This window comes from Pleurodeles waltl, chromosome 8 (genome assembly GCF_031143425.1).
Source record: "Pleurodeles waltl isolate 20211129_DDA chromosome 8, aPleWal1.hap1.20221129, whole genome shotgun sequence".
Classification (NCBI taxonomy): Eukaryota; Metazoa; Chordata; class Amphibia; order Caudata; family Salamandridae; genus Pleurodeles; species Pleurodeles waltl.
Window position 1 is genome coordinate 1,439,838,015 of NC_090447.1, and position 20,732 is coordinate 1,439,858,746.

A 20,732-nucleotide genomic window follows, 5' to 3' on the forward strand; every position below is an offset into this window, starting at 1 on the left:
TGTCTAATATACAATCATGTAACCTCCTCGGAAGTGTCAGTAAAAATGACCTTTTCTCCTGAAATTGTGCACTGAATTTTGGCCATTTATCCTAAGAATTGTTACTGTCACTCTCCAGAATGCGCATTGCGCATACCAGGTGGTCACCCCCCGGCCAAATCTCCCACTTTCCAGTTCTAAAATGTTGGCATGTATAGGGCTGTCTCTAGGCACACAACCCAACTGCCGTTCTTTCGAAGAAGTAGTCAAAATGTGGCTAGTCCAATCTTAATCCATGTCTCTAGTCCCTATTTTGCTAGAACAATAATCCCTTCATAAACCACGCTCTATAGCCCCAATAAAAGAATAAATGCACATTTATTTCAACCACAAGTTTAAGTGACAACGTGTTCTCTTTCTCCTTTTTAGGCACATGCTTTCAGTTAAAAAAGTAACCGTCGCCGGCGCCAGTCACGGCCGGCAGTATTAGCATTCACAGTGCTTGTTTCTTGTACGCGCTGACCGGGAAGTCCGGGGGTTTTGTTTGACAGGACCGGGCGAGCAGGTTTATGGATGGCGGTCACCTGCCTGCAGCGGGTGCGAGCGCATCACCGGCGCGCAGGGTGTGTGCAGCCGGAGCATGGGTGGAGACCGGCCTGCCCCGGGGCCCTGGCTCCAGCCGAAGAACAGTGCGAGCCGGCTGCGCGCCTGGGAGAGGCGGAGTACACACCTTGGAACAAGGAAGTGCGCAGCTGGGACCGGCGCTAGGCTGAGGCGCACGCCGTCTACCCCCTCTGTCTCCGGTGAAACCTGGCTGCCTGGCACCCGAGGTGCACCGAGCTCCGGTAAAGGGGGCCTGACAAGTGCGAACAACGAGCGAGACCCCCGCAGCGGCCCGCCTTACCGGAAACCATGATTTGCTTTCGCTTTTTCTCTAGCAGTAAGTATCTGAAAACAGCCTTGGCGCCGCCGCGAGCTTCACTTATAAATCGTGATTATTAGCCAAACCCTGGTTGCTGCGTAAACTTTATGTTTTTGAAGCCTGTTGGGTAATTGCACAAGGGAAGCCGGCTGGTGGGTGCAAGTGTTAGGCAGGCTTTTCATTGTAGTGTATCCGTTTAGGGTTATGAACGTGGACACTTGCTAGGTCATGTTAAGTTCAGTTTTGTTTCATCCACTGGAGTGTGTGTGTGTGTGTGTACACTGAGGTTATGAGTTCGAACACCCGGGAGGACCCCGAGTGCTTCTTTCTCTCATAGGTCTGTAAATTGGGAAATCTAATTTATTAATTATAGCGCTTAGAACGCTTGCGGTATGAAGTGCTAATTAAAAACACTTGGTTGTTATTCTTGTCCGCTAAAGAGATTACAGTTAAAAGTATCTAGTTTAGGGGCATTAAAGAGGGATTTTTTTGGAAAACAGTCAAACTAAATGTAACATACAGTTTTTAAAATTTTATTTTACCCTATTGAACTTCACAAAAAAATAGTAGCCGTGAATGGTCACGTTGGTTGGAAATAAGGAACGTTGGTTAAAAGTGCATCGACTTTGGGACACCTGTGGTTGGTGTCCGGGGCACTTGACGCAGCTCAACGAAGAGCAGGCCTTAGGAGTCAGTAAGGGAGGGGTTGTACTGAAGCCTCCCACCACCTCAGGGCCAGGCCTAGTGTGTCTCCAGGGCCTGTTTTGGCGCTCGTGCCGCTCTGTGCAACGCTTGTTGGCGCCCCCCTAATGGCCACCTTCGCCACGGATTCCCTCACTAACACCATTTAACAGTGCCTCTTGAGTCTCCATGACCACTCTCTCAGATGTATTTAATTAGTCTTATAGCGCCTCGGATACCAGTGTATGCAGTGCTTTAAATGGAAATATAGAAGTGCGGGTACTCCATCTTTAGATTACCTGTTAGCTCCTACGAAGTGCCGGTTCTCTCCCATGTATTCTCCCTTTGGAATTAAAGACGTGCAGGTACTCAGTACCGGACAGTACCTGTCTGTTCAAAGCACTGTGTAGGGTGCCAGAGCGTTTTACATCACACGTACATTACGCAGAGACAATCAATCATCCGTGTATAAATCTGTGTATAGGAAATGTTACATAAAACAGAGGACTACCAGGTGTACCAGTCACATGTCATCGATACTGGTAGGCAGTATAGTTTGAGTGCTATGTCTGCAGAAGCACAAACTCAGAATGTAAAAGGTAACACCATGGTTGGGAGTTCTCTCGCGTTTGCTCATGTTAGAGCTGATCGCGTTGTAAACTCCTAACCCGACTTTTCATCTATCGGCAAAAGTGCTTTTATGTACGTAACCCGAAAAAGTGAAATTAACTGTGTAAAGCGCTCGACTTCTGCCAAGCGAAATCGCGCTAGGAAAATTGAGAACAAGTAGTCCACGATCCGACAGAAAACAGCGAGCCTCGCATGTTTTCTGTACTTGGTCGCTGCGCTCGAGGAGGGCTAGCCACTGGAAAAGGCATGATGTATGCATGCCTTCGACTAATGAAAGCAAGCAGATTTTAATAGGCAAGCCCACGAACCAATGAAACCCACTGACGTGGCGTCGACAGGGCTCTGAGCTCTTTTCTAATAACTAAAGCGTCTCGCTGCGATACGCATGCGCGAGCGCATGCAACGCAGGCTCGACCCTAAAAATGATTTCTACCCAAATGAACCCTTTGTGCAACCTTAGGATAATGAAGACTGGGTACAATATAGCAACACTAAAATCTGTACCTTGCAGTTTGCATGCAGCTCTTTGATGACAGTTCACTGCTCACTGTTCTATACTAGGATTTAAATTTAAAAACTGCTCATAACAAAAGGATCTCTCTGACAAAAGCAATAACCCACTAACAAATTAACATTACATGCACTTTGTGATCTGCATGGTATACATTCTTTGCAGCATGCATTTTAACCATCTGTGCTACCTTAGGATAAGTGAAAACTTCCACTAGATGAAACTCCATCTATCTCCAGGAAGAATATTAATCATTGGAGTTATCATGACATTTTTATTGTTGCCTGAAAATTTCTGGAGGTAAGGAACACAGCAGTTACTTTTAAAACCATCTTATAATTGCAACAAGGCACTTCCAAAGTCAGCGCTCTGTGCGATGGCACCCGTCACACTGGCCTAGAGCCATCCCTGTCCAGCGCATCAAACTTCATACCCCCCAACACTTGGTTGGTATTTTCAGTGAGCAGTGGTTAAAGACTGACACATGGGGTACCCAGTGAACCCCTTCAATTCATCGGTTGGATCTGGTGAAAAGAGATTCAGGTTTGAGGTCCATTGGTTATTTCCAGGTACAATATCTCCAGACTTCAAAGTTCTGGGATTAGAACGATCAGTCTCAACCAATGGGACTCTACTTGAAGGCCTTGATGATGAGGAAAAAGCTGTGTCCATTTCAGTGCTGGAAGTGGGCCAGTATCTGCATCCACAAAAGCCGGGGTATTACAGGAAGTTGTGGAGATGGTGCAGGTGCACCCAACTTGCAGTCCTGGAATACTTTCTACAGGTTCTCCTCAACGTGTTTGATGTTGTAAATACACTTTCGTTGTTGATTTCATTTTGTTATAAATGACTAAACTTAAAGGGTATGCAGGCGTTCAGGTGACTACCTATAATATTGTTCTCTTTAAAACATTCGGAAGCAAATAGGTCTTTATTTTTTCTCCTTTCTTATCTCCAGTGGCAGTTCGCACTAGAATCTGATTTTATTCAGTGAAGGTTATGTATACGTTGATTGCCTTTTCAACCTCTTGACTGTTAAGGGTTTTCCTCCCTGGTGCTCAGCCTCTTTTTTGGATGGTAGGGGTAGCCCATTTATAAACCTTCATAACTTTTCCCTGCAAAAGTTATCCATGCCAAGTTTGCATCCCTTTTTTCCAACATCTTGGGGATTCTAAAGATATCCAGGTTTTGTAGATTCCCTTGGAGAGACCAGAGAACATTAAAATTGCCAAAATAAAGCTACATTTTGTTTTTTTGTAAGGGGGGATATGCTTTGTAAGAAAGTGTATTGTTTTTGTTCAAAAATGCCATCAGCCAAAGGTTTGCTGTGCCAAAATCACCATATTCCAAACTTTCTGGAACAGGCAAAGCTGTATGAAAAAAATAACAATATTTTTGCATTTTTCTTAGACGTAGCCCATTTTCCTAATTTTTGTGGCTTCAGGTTACTTGCAGTTTGTGGTGGAAACATATGTGATGCCCAGAAAGCCATACCTTTCTGGAAAGTAGACAAAATTCTGAATTCACCAAGGGGCCAGCTTCGTAGATTCTTCAAGGTTTTCCCAAAGAAAGTAACTGTTGAAATGCAAACAATTATGAAAATGAGTAGAAATGACAGCCATTTGTGACATATTTTTCATCTGTAGCTTCTTGTCACAGTAACCTGGTTTACAAAAGTAATATACTAATACATCAGACAGACCATTCTGATCATGGGGATATATAGGGTTTGTAGGTTCTTCAAAAAGATGTGGCATCCAGAGCCAACAACTGAGCTGCACCTTAAAATGATTTTTAATCGTGTATTGACTGCAGTAATTCACATGGTAAAATATAAAGAATGAAAGATAGCTTTGAAGGAAACCTTTATTTCTGTAATTTACACAAGATATTGTGTTTGTAAACAATGGTTATTTGTATACCTCTGAAATTGTGGTTTTCCACACTATTGTGATTTGGGGGAATTTTGCAAAGTGTCTTCTTTTGCACACTGGATTACATTTGGAAGCCACAAACGAGGAGAAATCCAATTGGTAAATGTTTTACTATTCTGTGTATCTAGATGTCCCCTTTTGTGTGGCTGGGCCTAGCGCCTCGGCTGGGGATGCCACTAACCATATTATGGAAATAGACCCAGGTAGATCGCCGGTAGAGTTAGTTATATGGAAGAGAAACCATCTCCCTCTCAAAGGTGGCATACTTCATCATCGGGCTGTGCTACTTGTTGGGCTGGCGCTTCAATACCCACTGGGCCACTCAAGGGGGCTCTTTGCGATTATTTTATTTTTATTTTGATAGCTATTGGTTTGTTGATGTGCATCCAAGATGCATCAACGTTTTGATGAACATTGGTGAGGAATTGTGTAAATTAAAATTAACCATAGAACCCCCTGTGCCTTAAATGTATTTATTTTTGGGAAATAAAGTGGAGAATATATAGGACAGTAGTATTCCTTGTATTTTCACTTGGTGATTAACGGGTCAGAAGTTGGTCAACATGTTTCTTGCCTTCCCAGTCCTTAAGGATCTATGGCAATTCGTCAGGACCTTGCAAAAGCTTCTTAATCTTCTCTTTTTTAGGTATCCATACTCTGTTCCAGAATAATAGTCAAGAGAGGAAAACCAAAAGTTAGTGTTCCATTGACTTGCTTTCCTTGTTTAGGAGTTTAGTCGTTGTTGCAAATTACCCTCATTTCCTGGAACAAGGACCCCTTGTGATTCGTGGAGAGCTGTTTATTCCCACGCCGTTGCCCTGTGGTGAAGCCCAGATTGCTATGCCTACCCATCTTCTACATTCACGTTGGGCATTGCTGCGCCGGTCCAATGTGGAGCACTGCCTGATGATGTGGCATGCCCACTTTGGATGGGTGAGGGCTTGTCCTCCCTATATCTAATGCTACCAATGACCCACCTGGATATATTTACCTAATATAGTTACTAGGACCACCAGTAGAACACTTTATCAACATTGAGATTACTTGGGAGAATGTATACTGAAATGGAATTTCTCTCAGTTTCTTATTTTGTTTTTGAAGATGTCTTATTTCACCCAGCAAAATTAAGTTTTTTTTTTTTTTTTTTTTACTATGTGGGTAGCTGCTGGTTTTGGGCTCATAATCTGTGAGGAGCCACACATTTCCTACCATCCAGCATTCCCACACATACCCTGATGTAAACTGTAAACCACTTGTGTGGGTGAGCCTAGCGCACACAACAGGAAAGGGCCTGAAATGGAATAAGATAAAATCACATCTTTCCTCTGAAAATTCACTCCTTTTCCCCAAATTGTGTAGCTGTGGATTTTGGGCCCTAGCTCAGCAGGCACCCAGGGAATCCTTCCAAACGGTACCCCACATGTAACTGGGCATAGTGCCTGTGACAGGAAGAAATCAGCCACACGAGGGGTAATGTTTTTATCGGGAATGGTGGGTCATAGGAATTGTGTTGAACCCTGTGGATTCCGGAAGTTTAAGTCGTAAAAATGCATGACTTTGGTCAAAGTTTGAGATTCGCAGGGCATTGTGGGTCGGGAAATATTGAGAGTTCCACAAAAGCCACAACACCCTACATTACTCCCGCCCACGCCTCACCCGGGATCCAATTTTTAAGAATATGACCTCCATATTTAGGTGATGACGCTTGTTTTCCTTTATTTTTGGTTTTTGTTCTAGCAATTAAAAAATAAAAAGTTAAGCATTTCACTAGCTTGCCAAGGCCAGACATGTTGCCAGTGTCAGTTCTGGTTTCCAAGACCTTGGGCAGTTACGGGCAATGGGCACTTGCACAGAGCAGAGGTACTTGAAGACTTCCTGATTCTTACTTGATAGCCAGGGCTGAGGATTGAGGATCAGTCCTGGAGATGGTTATGACTTTGGGTTCAGATACACTTTAACCTAATGATATCACAAATAATACAGAAGGTGCATCCACAAGTATTTCTTTTTTAGGGAATTCGTATTTAATATAACAGAAAACAACCGAGCAGTGGCTGTAAGTTGCACTGTTGAAAAATATGAAGAGCTTAGTGCTTGTGATTGACAAGTTATGATGCCAAATGTGTTTTATTGCTTTTCTTCGTGAGCAAATTAAGGGTTTATGGATCTGGTTTTATGAGCATTTCTTAGTAGTGGGGTGTTTCAGAATCACTAATCACATGCTTCATTTTTCAAGTCAGATAGTGAAATATGCGCCAGCAGGATATTCTTTTGCTTGATCTATGTCAATTCAGGCCACAGTAGCTCAATTCACTTAGACCTCTGCCCTTAAATACCATGGAAAAGACCAGGTAGGATTCCAACTGGGAAAGTCATAATGGAGAGTGAGAACAAGGCCTATTCACAGATAGCCCCTGAGCATTATTTATCAAGTCAAGGGTGTCCACTCAGCTAATGGATAACGAACAGGGGTAATGGATGTGGTTAGTTCCCATAAGCACAAACCTGGCCTATTGTGGTTTATTTTTCTGATGCCTCCTTCTTGGGTATTCACCAGTTTCCACGTCCAGGCCATGCTATTTCGAAGGGAAGTGATAAGGTCTGCCAGGCAACCACCATTTCCTGATATTACTAAGGGAACTACCTCTTGTTGCAAAACTAATTAAGCTTTTTTGGGGACAGGTTTCTAGGCTTCAGAGGTGAAGGAGGTTGGTCTAATAAAATTGGCGGCTAGTAGAATTAGTCGGGAACCCATAAAGCCCAGCTCTCCGGATACACACGTGGAACACCAGACAGAATTCATTCCTAGACCATTGTCTAGTTGGGACAGCAGCAGGGAAGGAGGAATTTAGGAAGATTGGGGGACCCCTGGGAAGGACTGTGTTTCTTTAAGTTAGTCACTGCTCACTGGCTACTCACTTGCACTTCTATCATGTCGTGGTTGAATGTTCTCTTCTATGCTGTTGGAAATGTTCCTCCACTTTCACTTGTCCCTCCCCTAGGGAGGCAGAAAACCAGCCAGTCCTGGACTGTCATTCACTCCTATGTTGTGGGCGCCGCTGTTGCTCAGCAGGAGGTATGCAATCTGAGAATGTTATGGTTTTCGAAGAGCTGGGACAGCTCCAACCATTGGGGGTGCATGTGTAAAACACATGATGGGACCCACTCGTGATTGATGGCACATTTGTAGCCTTTCCTTGTTCTGGAATTGCTGATCCAGGGGCAGTTTGTGGGTTCCGCTCTAGATCCAGACAGTTGCCCAACTCGTCTAGCAGGAAGTAGGATACACAACGCAAAGGTAGTCTCCCTGAGCCGGAAAAAGAGCCCTGGCAATTTTAGCAACAACAAATTGACACAGATGTGATGCTGCTCTGAGAGTGGAGCATCACCTTTTCTCATGCATAGATTGGATTTGCACAAATACTGAAGGTGTAGGGAAGAAGGTTGAATTTTGTAACAACCACATTGCATTTACAAGTGAAGGGTGGGTGGAAGAGGCTGGCAAATCTTACACTAGGAGTACGGGAGCACAGCTGTATATCAACCTCTTCCACTTGTGACCTCCACCACCTTCACATATTGTTCATCAGACAGAAAGTCCCTTGGAATTGTTGGATACCTAGAGTCTACCTCTGTTCGGTGGAAGCTTAAAACTGGCACATGGGCAGCCTCGCCAGGTGAGAAATGTTACGCACTGATGAAAGGCAAAAAGTGGTAGTAAAACTATGAAAGGGTGAACTGGGCTCATCCTCACACTGTAACTCTCCATGCCCGTGTTTTCTTATGGCTGTCGGTGTCTCCATGCCATCCAGTCTTTACTGTATCCTGCCGGCCATTCCTCTCAATAACTTCTTATCTTCATACATTTGAAAACAGACTATGAAAAAGTTGTGTAAATAACACACTATTATTACACCTGCCGTTTGGTATCCGGTTGGAAGAAGTAAGAGGTGGCTTGTTAATCATTCACTCATCACTTGCGCCATCCCTGCCTTCCACTCCACACCTTGAAGTGACGGAGAAGCACATGAGAACAGGTTGAAATACCTCATATTCTCACTAGACGACTTCCCCCTTTACTGCCTATACAATAAGCCTGTCCCAGGGAAAAATGTAAAAGATACGGGCAGGGGTTTAGATAAGCACCTGGATTTAGTTTACTTTTTCCCCAGTCCACAAACATTGCCAGAAGTACTCTTGGAAATCTTTTGGCATGGGTGGAATGGAGCTCACTCAGCAACTGCACATTTTTTTCTGTTTGTTTTTTTAATTCCTTAGCGGGAGAAAAAAACATTTCCCTTCGGAGAAAGCCTTTTATCTCACACCTCACCAAATATGGTGCAGATCAGTTGCCCATCTCATCCTAGAATAGCAATTACTGACTGTAGCACAGTCGTTCCCAAACTTTTGACTTCTGTGGACCCCCACTTTATCATTACTGGAACCCGGGGACCCCCACTGAATCATTATTGGAATCTGGGGACCCCCACTGAGTTATTACTAAAAGCTATAGACTTAATCTGTTAATATTATTTAATTTTCTAAGCAGTCGCAGACCCACCTAAGGAGGTGTCGTGGACCCCCAGGGGCCCTGGACCTCAGCTTGGAAACCACTGCTCTAGCTGTTAACTGGAGAACTTTCTGACCATTTCCAGGGTGGCAAGAGGTTCAATCAGAGTTTGTTAATCCCGCACAAACCTATATGTTTGTGAACTTTCACAAATTTACAAAGCTAACATTCCTTGCAGCACCCACTTCCCACTCATTTCTTGAGATTTACTATTGCGGATTGCTCTTAACTTGAAGCAGAGAAATCTCCAGCTGGAAAAACATATACACCTGCCAACAATCCTTATGTGAATTCCAGGCATGTATAAATGAGTTATTATTTTTGCCGTAAAAATTCGTTTTCTGCCTAAAATACCCTTTGCAAGTAGGGCCACTAAAGCTCCTACAGCAGAAAATACCCATTGCACCATCAAGATGGCCTTCTTCCTACAGCTCTGTAAGATAGTGGCTAAGCGCTGCAATATTCCATATGGAACAGCTCTATCAATGCATACATTGCACTCCCATATAATTATCATCATCTTGCACAGTTCAAATTTCTTCGACTTTATTTTTTGACAGGGTTGGCGTAGGAACAGGTTTATCGAGCCCTGCTTCGTACTAGAAGTAACAAAAAGTTCTTCTGAAAGTGTTTGTTTTCCAGGTCAAAGATTCTTGGTGGTATTTATTCTGTGTTGCCAGGGTTGTTTATGAGGGCCACACCTAAACCATGACATGCCAACCTACCCTGCTCTACCGGCTAAGCTATGGTGCTGGAACAGGTCAGAGAACAGGAGTGCTGGGCAGCAACATCTGCCCAGTCAAGACATAGAGTTGTGAAAAATCTAAATACTACCTGAAGAGCAAATGTATTTAACAATGAATCAGAATTTAGTGGATGAGGGGTATAGTGCGGGGTATAGCAGTACTTTTTGAAGCAAATGTTAAAATAGATATAAGGGTAAAATGTGGAGTGCGGTTTATTGTCCTGAAATTTACACTTCGATCAGAACTCGGACTTGTGCAAAAATACCACACATTTCCCCACCTTTAATTTTGTCGAGTAAAACCTAGCAGAACTTCTAAGGAGAAATTCTGTAATAATCTGAGTCTTGCAGTTTTAAACAGGCAAAGTGTTATGCCTCATTCCAAGGAGTGCAGTTCTGAATTGGTAGGTATTACCATAGGTGGTAAAAAACGCAGTATAGCCATATTCACGGAGTGCGGTATTAGCTCCACACATACTGTGGTCTCATATAAGCTTGGTTGAAAATGTGAGTATGCCGGAATAATCAGAGTAATTTTGGAATTTTCATGCTGTTCTTGGGACTCTAAATTCTTGTGACGCAAAATTCCATAAAATCTCTTAATATGACCGCATGATTTTGTGTAATTACGGGTCAAAAATGCCTGTCCAAAGGCATAGGAACAGAGCATTAGCGCCTGCTGTTTTCTTAGTGCAAAATGCATACCTCAGTCCATTGTGAATGCAAAGGCGCATTTAGCACTAAGAAAATAGCTCTAAAGGCACAGTAACGCACCTCACATGATTCTGTGTAATCATGCATCATTTTGCTGTAACTTCTCTTAATTCTGCTACAGCAGATGACAATAGTCACGCCCACCCCAGTCTTCTAACAAGCCCCACTCTTTCTGAATGTTGCTGATATTTTGTAAATACCTGAAGATGTTAGCTTGTAAACCAAGTAGATGTTTTTACTTGTGTGTCCTAAAACATTGGCATACAGCAGCCTTCTCATTTCACACTTTCCTGTATTCTAAGGTGAGATTGCAAACTTCCTTCCTTTTTAAGTCTTAAAAAGAGAATCGTAACCACCATGTTAAAAGAATTATCAGCAGCAGATCAGAAGCCTCCTTTACTTCTGACAGTCTGTTTTTGAAAAAGATCATGCCATGTTCCAAGACCACACACCAAGGCCTCTATTGCTAATTTTAAAAGTGAACCTCGTGAAGGTTATCTGCAATACACTTGCACCCCTAGTTCCACTGCCACCATGCATATGGCCATGAGTGAGGTTGGAGGTTCACTGGTTAGCAAAACAAAGCTGATCCCCAGGTGTTAGGCCTTAACAAGTGATTTGAGTTGTTGCTTTTAACATACGACGAGATTGTACACCAGGGTGCTAAACTCCTAGTGACTAAGATTAGATAAAAACGGCTGTATGCTTATAATGCAGAAGTCTCATGTGGTTCTGTGACGTGTGACTCGCTTATTCTGGGCTAGACTGCTCAATGCTATGCTGCAGGACTAGTTGAATGCATCCATATTGACGGGGTCAATCGACAACTACCGTCTTATAAACCCAATGAGTTGGACTGAACAATGGCAGTAGTAGGTAGGTTAGAAATCAGTATTTTTCTTTTGCGTTTCACAACTCCAAACTCTTATTATTTCACCAGACGTTCTTGATTTAGTAGGTTAAAACGAAGTCAAGACAAGTAGAAATGCATGAATGATCTGACGAGGAGATTCAGCACAAATCCAGCAAGGAACACTGCTCCTAGACCTCTGGAAGATTCATCACTGCAGGTCCCAGAAGAAAGGAAGGAACAACATAAGAAAAAGAGGGGAAGGCACAATTTTCCAGCGACTGTTGACGGTTGGCATCAGTACTCAGCTCAAGGCCGGGCTTCACTTTTTCTTCCCTGGTAATGGGTGCAGCCTGGAGTTGTGAGCACACTTGCACAAGATGCTGATAATGCAACAGTCAATTAAAGGTACAGGTTCACTTACCAGCACACACTAAGGTCAGCCTGTGACAAACTAGTATCAGAACAGTGGAAATCTGATCGCCACTGGAGCACACCTGCATACTAGACAACAGACACAATCCACAAACAATGAGGGACAAAAAGATCAAAGAAGAATAGGAAAATCATGAAATATGAGGTGATGAGAAGGGTAATGAGAAGGGAACAAAACATAAAGGTACTGGAATTCAAAAGCCAGTGAAATAAATCGAGCCCAAATACATTTGAGGAGAGCTTTAAATGTCTAACACTGTTAATAAAAAGTCCGTCTGACTTATGAGTGTAATCCAGTCATTGCACGGTGTTCCCCCGAAGCCTTGATTTTAATTAGTGCCATGTATTCAAGTGACAAAACCCATCAATTTTGGCTTTAAGCAGATTGCTTAACTTGTAGTGTGGCACATTGTTGTGCTAATTGCCTGTGATGGTGTGTTGGTTGCAAGGGAGCACAGTGCTGGCCCATCTAGCGTTTGCTGATATATTGGGCAGCTTTAATTACTTATTCAATTGGTTTTTTAAACACTGTCTTTTGATGGGAGCCACTTTGCAGCACTTCGAGGATGCACGTTTTGGAGATTCTCTCTCCAGTCTCACCAGAGAGTGAATAGTGACTGTGAAAATATCTCGGTAACCTCTTGATTACCCAGTTAATAAACATCCCTTGGTATTTTGAATCGCTAGGGTCCTGTCCCAGTGGGGCGTAGGCTAATCTCGTGAGCTTCATTAAAAATGGGAAAATGTTTTTAAATAAGCAGGGTTTCATTGTTTTCTTGATCACAGCCAGATCGGGATGGTTTCCGCGTTCTCTCCACAATACATCCCAGAGCTGCACTCCCAGTACCCACATCAATCTCTGCCTGTGTTTTGTTTACCACATTGTTTATTGTTTTGAAAACCATAAACAAATCAAAACCTGGCATCACAACCATGTACAAAGTGACAACTGAAGACGTAAAGCAGCATTACAGCACATACATAAAAATCAACAATCACCTGAACCCCTGTTGTGGAGGAGTATTTTACCACATGGCGCATATTTTCATACTCTTCCACTGTTGTGCACCAGTCCATACCATCTATTGAGTGCTGCAGAGGGGGAGCCCTGGCGGAGTGCCAGTGTCGGGGAGTGCTGCGTTTGGCAAGTAAGAGTCCGTGTGTCACCAGGGTTCTGATGGCTTGTGGTCCCCACTAATCCATGAGCCCCAAAAGTGCTATTCTGGAACCGCTACAACATTCTACTCACTACCTCCGGGAGGATTGAATGCATTATCTTTGTATATTAGGACATGTCCACACTATGTGGTAAAAAAGCACCCAGTTCAGTTTGCACCTAAAGCAGTTGAGATCCAGACCTTGCTGCATTTTACTGAGCCTTGAGCAACTATGGTAGACCCTATGTAGATATTTAAGCTGGATAAGGCAAAGTCTTGTAGAGTTCGCCAGCATCCTCAGGGCCTTTCTTGCTTCATCGTTTGGGCCAATATCCTACTCCCACCTGCCTCGCAGTGCCACCAGAGGGTCAGTGGTGTTAGCTATCAGTGAGCAATAGAGTTTAGAGATATCCTTGCTCCCCATAGCAGATAGTGTGACCTGTGCCTCTAGAGGACTATGGGCAGAGAGTTTAAGAACGGTGCCTCTGTGTGCCTCCAATGCCTGTTGCAGTAGTGGTAAGATTGTGTATGATACATGTTATACATCTCCACCAGAAATGAGAAGGGGTGGATGCAATTCCCCTCTCAAATATTTCCTAACCTGGAGATGCCGATAAAATCCCAGGTTTTAAAGCCAGCTAACTTGACTTTATGTTCCAACCAGGAGCCCTCCCCCAGCGGTGTTTCTGCTGTGGCAATCTTATCCCATTTGGTCCACCGTATGGTGCGGTGTCAGCAGGCCAGGGTTGCTGCAGTGGTCAGAGTGAGTGTGAAGCCTGTGTGCAGCCTGTACAGCAGGCAGAGCAGACCGAACTGCTCGATGCACTTGAGCTCCACTGCCACAGTTGGGTCACCATGGTTGGAGAAGAACCAATCATTCAAGGGGAGGATCTGTCTCACCCAGAAGTGTTATTGGATGTCCACTACACCCATGCCACCTTTCTATTGTGCTAAAACACTAATCCTAAATGCGATGCCAGGTTATTTGACTGCCCAAATGAAAATTGCATTAATTATAACGTATTTGCAAGACTTCCTTCAGAAAAAAAACCATTGCTAACTTCATTATCTTCTAGCCCAAATAGGACCAATTGATCTTTATTGTAACAGCTGCATCAGTATGTTTATTCAAGGCTTCAGTTTGCCAGCACCTTTAATCCCATTCCTCAGGCTCACAGTGGTGAAAGCTGAAAAGAAGCTTTGCATGGTTGGCAGGTCAGTCCAGTTCCTAACTAAGGTGTCATGGCTATAAGTGCAGCTTCTTGCAGTGATAGGCTAAGGAGACTTGTGCCCTCTTCAGTGCTTCCAGTTTGGTGACAGACTTATTGTTTTAATAATTCGCGTTGTGTGTCACTTTTTCGTCGCCATCTGAATTTCTCTGTGGTATTCCAGTCTATTCTTTTTATCACACTCTTTATGTGCTACTAATTTGCGTTTTCCCCACCACTATTCTAGTTTTTGCCCCACTCTGTTCATATTTACTTGTTCTAAATTAGACCATTTGTTGGCTTTCATCTTGGCTGCTTTGGGTTTATTTAAGTTGAAGGAGGTACTCTAGTCTGTGTTTTCGAGATTTGAGGTGAAAAGTTTTTTTTTTTTTTAAATGGCCTGGATTTGTGACTGTAGCATGGTGTGATTGGTCTACTGTGGTTAATACTTTGGTTCCACTTTTGTTTTAACCACTGATGATAGTAAATGTGGAGAAATGAGAAAATGTAAACACTTATCAGTTTCTTTAGTCATCTGAATAAGGGTTAGCCACATGGAAAGGTTTTGTTTTCATGTGGTTGTATTTGGAAATACTGAAGAATACAATCTGAGTTTTGCATCCTAGATACGGGTTTGACTCTGGCCTCTTAAGTGTGGGTTACTACAGATAGAGACGATGGGCCTGATTTAGAGTTTGCTTGGCAGAGTGGTTACTCATCACAAACACGATGAATATCCTGTCCACCTTATTATAATTCCAGTATAGCCTATGGAACGTGTAATACTGCGGACCGGATGTCGGTCATGTATGTGAAGGAGTAACCACTCCGGCAAACAATAAATCAGGCCCTATGTCTAGTTTATGGCCTGCGGTGTGGCTTGATCCTGATATCATTTGAGCAAAGGATGGAGGGTCTGGGTTTTTGAATGTTTCATTGGCCTGTTTACCGTATACATGTGTCTACCTAGGGGTTGAAATACACTAGGAACATAGATCATTGCTGTAATATATATATGAGTGACCCAATTCAAACGTAAATTGCCTCTGTTTCAATAGAAGTCAATGGAGGAAATACACATCTATCCTCTAATAACTTTGGCACTGTGTGACGAATCTTCACACAATTTTCCAAACTAGTTTGCCGCTCACTTTAGCTGCTGTGTGGAAATTATTGTGGTGAGTTGTCAAAGGGGGCTGGGGGGACCCAAAATGCTTTTTCCCCATTCTATTTCTGTGGGAATTTTACAATCTTTAAGCCTGGCTACAGCCTGACCTGCTAAATGGAATTACACCAAATGTGTCCGGAAGCTAAGCCTTGGTGCGCAGATTGTGCTTTTTCTGATTTGGTGTAAATCTGTTCAGTAGTTGCGGATCCGCAGATCCCAAGCCCAATTGGGGGGGTGCGGTGGGGGACCTCACACACCATAATCCTGCCGCATAGTGCCAAAGGCTGTGTGCATCGTGAGGGTGGTTGCCTGGGGCCAGGATCTGCAGCCGCCTTGCCCAGTGGTGGTTGTATTAACGTTCAGTATTTATAATTTACTTTATGTTAAAAAAACTTAGAAATTCACACAAAAAAACAAAGGTATCAGGGACAATATAGTCGGGTTCATGTTTTACCCTCACAAAACCATAGAAATTTAGCAGTTTCCCCAACAAAAGGGAAGCTCCATACGTGAGATGATTTATTTACACGTTTGTTTGTTTTTGTCAAAACACAGGGATGAAACACACAGTAAAGTTGGTAAGCTGTACTTACCCAGCTTGAATAATTATATTATTATATTCTTGGACTGTATTCTCCTTGCGAACAATTGAAGCCTCATTTATCTGGAAGGTTTCAGTCTACTTGGTATCTCGAAGTTAGAGAAGGTACAGTCCAAGTATTAGTTATCTCAGTAGTCGAAGGGCAGATCACTTTTCCTCCTCACATTTTTTGCTTGGAAAAATTGGTTTGAGCAGTGGTTTAGTGTGATTGCTTAGGACACTTTTTCTTAAATCTGCAACTCGCATTGCTGAAGATGATGTTGGGGTAATTACTTTTCTTTGGATTTGTCCTATTTTGGCGATTGTCTATGCTACGTCTCCTCGCATCTTTGTTCTTGATGTTTAACTCTTCCTTGAATTGACCCTCTAGGGTTATATTGTGCACTTTCTGAAATGTGTAAAGCAGTTCAAAGTCCTTAATATGCGGGTGGCTGATCAGTGTCCTGTGCGGATGTGGTTTGGGAAGGCTAAAGGTCTTCCACTGTGGCGGCTTCACACTTGCACCACTGGTGGTTACATGGTGTTAGTGCATTCAGGAGCATCAAGGACAAGAGTATAAGCCAATTGGTGCAGCACTTTCAGACACTGACGTACATTCAAGTGGGTACCTTCGCTCAGTGGCGAACACATCCAGTTTGGAACATTAACACAATGGCATTGATGCTCAGCTTGCTGGGTAGCCCGGTCTGGTCACCATGCATTCAGGCAGATATTTAGAGGAGCTCCCAAATAGTACCCTGCAGCTCCTCTCAGTGCAAAAGAACATGGTAGAGCAAAGTTTTCTGTTGCAGCTAAAAAATGCAACAGAGCATTATAGTTGGCCTGTCAGTACACAGCATAAGCTGGACACCTGTTGCATAGTCTGCAGGAGTGTGGAATTCCTATAGCCCAACGACAAGGACATATTGTTTGGTATCAAGGACCACAGGTTTTCATGTTTGTTTTGTCCTTGGAACAAGTAAGCCCAACCCCCTGCAGCACATCCCCTTTGGCTGACAGTTTACAGTACCACATTAAAGAGCAGGGAAGGGAACTGTCTGCAGTTAAGGTAATATTGGTGTCCATATGTTAATGTTGTTCCAACTTGTATTTATGGCTTATTACTGCAAAGCCTTTATTATTAGGGTGAGCACTCTAAATAAATGTTGTAAGCTCTGACTGAGTTACCAACAGTGGTTCCAGTAAAAATAATGTGTGCAAATGTTTGCAAAGTTTAACAATATCAGGCTATATATAATGCTCCCAGAATGATCTATAATTAGATGCAAATATTTGCAGAAGCTTGAAACCAAGATTTATGATTCTTCGCTTTCAACATAAAATGTTCACAAAAAAATGCAATTAGGAAAACAAAAAATTGCTAAATTACTGTGAACTTTTAGGTACCACTTCTTTGAAGCATCATTTAATAAAATGTGTTGATGCATGCCAGTAATTCCAACCAATATTCATAATGGAAAAACAGTGTAACCAGTTTCAACAAGATTATGGGAAACATGAAAATAACCACTGGCAAAGCCAATAGGTCCGACATTGGTGGTCAGTCTTTTGATTCTCTCAATGCATGTCTTGTTTTGACATGGCTTTTGTAAAACTGTATTGTGGGAACTGTCAGACCCCCACCATTATAAAAAACATTGTCAAAAAGCAAAAATATTTTTTGTCTCAAGAAGCGCGCATTGTGACAGTAATCTGTGGCACTGAACAAAACTATTTTGTGTCCCGATATGCTCCTTGTGAAAAAGCAGATTGCTATCCTTCCCAGTGAACCCAGCAGACAGATGGATAGAGCGAGAGAGAGAGAGCAAGAGAGAGAGAATTTTAATAAATACAAAAAGTCTTGATTAACGCCAGACCTAATTAAAGGCCCAATTATTAAAGAAAGTCACAGAAGTGCACTTGTAGTATAGGTCTTTGCATTAGTGCAGACTTACATATTTCATGAATTCATAAGAATTTACAGAAGTGGACCAGAAAATAGTACTACTAGAAAATATACGTGAACTGTATTTTAGCACAAGCAAATACGCTTATGTAGATATGCTCATGCGAAAATCTGATGAGCGTTTACAATAACACTTTCCCTCTAACCACTTTTTCCAACCCTGGAAGAAGTTTTACTTCTGCCCTTGCCAGGAGTATATTTCCAACCTTTCTCAGTATGGGAAAAGATTAGAGAAGAGCTGGTGAAAACCCTCAAAACATGCAAGTTAATAGGTTTGCACAGACTCAAAAGGCATTCTAATCCAGAAACTATTGCTTACTGCCACTTCTGCACCAAAATGTAGATCTGCAGAAAGGTGGCAAAATAAGGAAATTCCTAGTATTCTGGCTGTACTATAATATTAGCCCTGGCATAATCAGAGAGGCTAATATCAGAGCTCTTATATAATGAGATTACTGCCGCAGTACATGGCACCAAAGGGACAAGTAGAGTTTTTTACAGAACAAGTAGATTTATGAAGCTGCCTGTCCCATGGACAAGTAGATTTTTTATTAAATTTCATACTCTGCCTTAGCTCCTCATCAGTTTAATTTTGTGGCTTCTCCACAAGCATTGTTCTGACTGATCCATTTGGTAATTTCTCAACCTCATGCATATATGCACTAAACTTCAATGCCTCAAAATTCCATCCAGACTCTTGTGTTTAACCTAGAGCACACTCAGTCAAGACATAATTTACAGGAGGGTACTGTCAGCCTTCTACAACTTGCCTTACAACAAAAAGCTTCATCACATTCTCACAGCATCCACACTCTTGTCCATCCATCAGAGAGACATCTTGTCCCCATACATCATCTTCTTTCCTTGGACATAAAACAACTCAGTCATGCCACATAACTACAGCTTCACTCTACATATTAAGTAATATTAAAGGTAGGTGTGTGTGGGCGGGTGTCCTGTTTAATCATAGATAGGTATGCTCTTCAGAAAGAATGTAAACGCTTCGTGAAGAGAAAAAAATCCAGCCTCTTTTGTATTTCTGGGTTCTATGTTTATGCCAAGTGACGCGTAGTGTTATTATCGAAATAGCACGGGAGTGGTATTGTTAATTAAAAGGGATGCATGGATTTGCAGGGCAACTCAGGCTACTAGGCAAGCATTACCATCAAATCATACCATGTGATAGGAAAGGCCATGCATTGAGTCAACTTGTGATCTTGCTGGCACTCTTCACACTACCGCACAATCTGCTACTCTTCCTGCCCTTTGCAATACTATTTAAATCTAAGGGAATTTTCACTAAAGTACATAACTTTTGTTTTCTCAGTTGAGTTACCAAGGTTTGAACGAACTGACGCTTTTAAAAAAATCAATATATACATTTTGTAAACCAAATGGGGTCTCATGAAGTAATATAGAATCACCTATAGCAACTGTGAAGGTAGTAATTGTCATCCTACCTTGGCGAAATAGAACCTGCAGGAGGATCAGCCAAACAGATCTGGTAGAGTGACCGAAACAATAGAGGGGGAGCAGCCAAAATAATCCGTAGACTAAGATACACCCTCTTCTTAAGCTGTTCGTAGGGCAGATGTTTTACTTTAGTAAGTATATGTCTGCAGTTTTTAACTGTGTTCACATAATTGACCGTAATGTGTTTATTGTTCAGGAGGTCCAGATCTCTTGTCAAGCTATGTAACTCAATCAAATGTTTGCAATTGTTGATTATCAACTTGAAGTCAGCAAAGCCGGGCCATAAGACACACACTTACTTTAAATTTGGTTTGACTAGATACTAAAGCCCTACAAGTTGTCCAATGACGGAAACACTCTTCATAAAGTGCTTGCTCAGTGTTTTAAAACTATGAGTATGTGTTTAAAGAATGGCTTGCCCACACCTTATAAAATGGAGGCTATTCATTAGGCTGGTTGTTCATCTACAGGCCATTCTTTTATACCAGGGTGCTGATGCGGTCTTTCTAGTCATCAAATTAAAATTTGCCATAGACAAACCAGATGTCCACAATTTAGTTTACATTTTCAGAAATGATTTGGGTACCTGACTGGTCTGGGGCCCTAAAACTCTTTAGAACTGTCACACTACTGTGGATAGAGGTCTTTGAAGAGGGTTCCGGAAATACCCCCTTCATGCACTCTATGTCTACCGAGAAATGGTGTGCAAGGCACCTTCCTACTTATCATCCCGATAACTCCACCTTCTAGACAATCCTCTGCATAACAGGGTCAAAAACATGCTAAATCTTTCATATGCGAGTTTGTTCACTCAGACAGAATACTTCACAGTAACTACTGCTGTCCGCCTGCATCTGAAGTTTAGGGCGGTTGTGGAGCAGGGTCATGGACCAGACATTGACATTTTGTACACAGACCTCTGTTTCAGTTGTTTGAATAAGTGACCTATGAAGTGTGGTTTGTGTTGCCACAGTGACTGGCCATTCCCAGATTTATTAAATAGATATTGCTTTGTCTGCTACACTAATTAATGTCTCTAAAGGCTGCAGCGTTGCCAAGCGAAACTGCGGTTGTGTTACTAAGCTTGTCAGGGCAACTTAAACACTGCCCTTTAAGCAAAACAACTATGTTTGATGACTCTCTAGCCCACTCTGGGATGCTGACAGATGTTAACTATTGCATTCCCTGTACGACTAATGCAGTAATTTG

At 42.5% G+C, this 20,732-nt stretch overlaps 1 protein-coding gene across 1 annotated transcript in view; it reads left to right on the forward strand.

The window, feature by feature from the left end:
* The first annotated feature begins 636 nt into the window (after positions 1-636).
* The window catches only part of FAM3B (FAM3 metabolism regulating signaling molecule B), a 272,157-nt gene continuing 252,061 nt past the window's right edge, over positions 637-20,732 (forward strand). Inside the window, exon 1 of the mRNA XM_069202590.1 lies at positions 637-919. Coding sequence (XP_069058691.1) covers positions 892-919 — 28 coding nt within the window. The 5' untranslated portion in view covers positions 637-891. The remainder of the gene's footprint in view (positions 920-20,732) is intronic.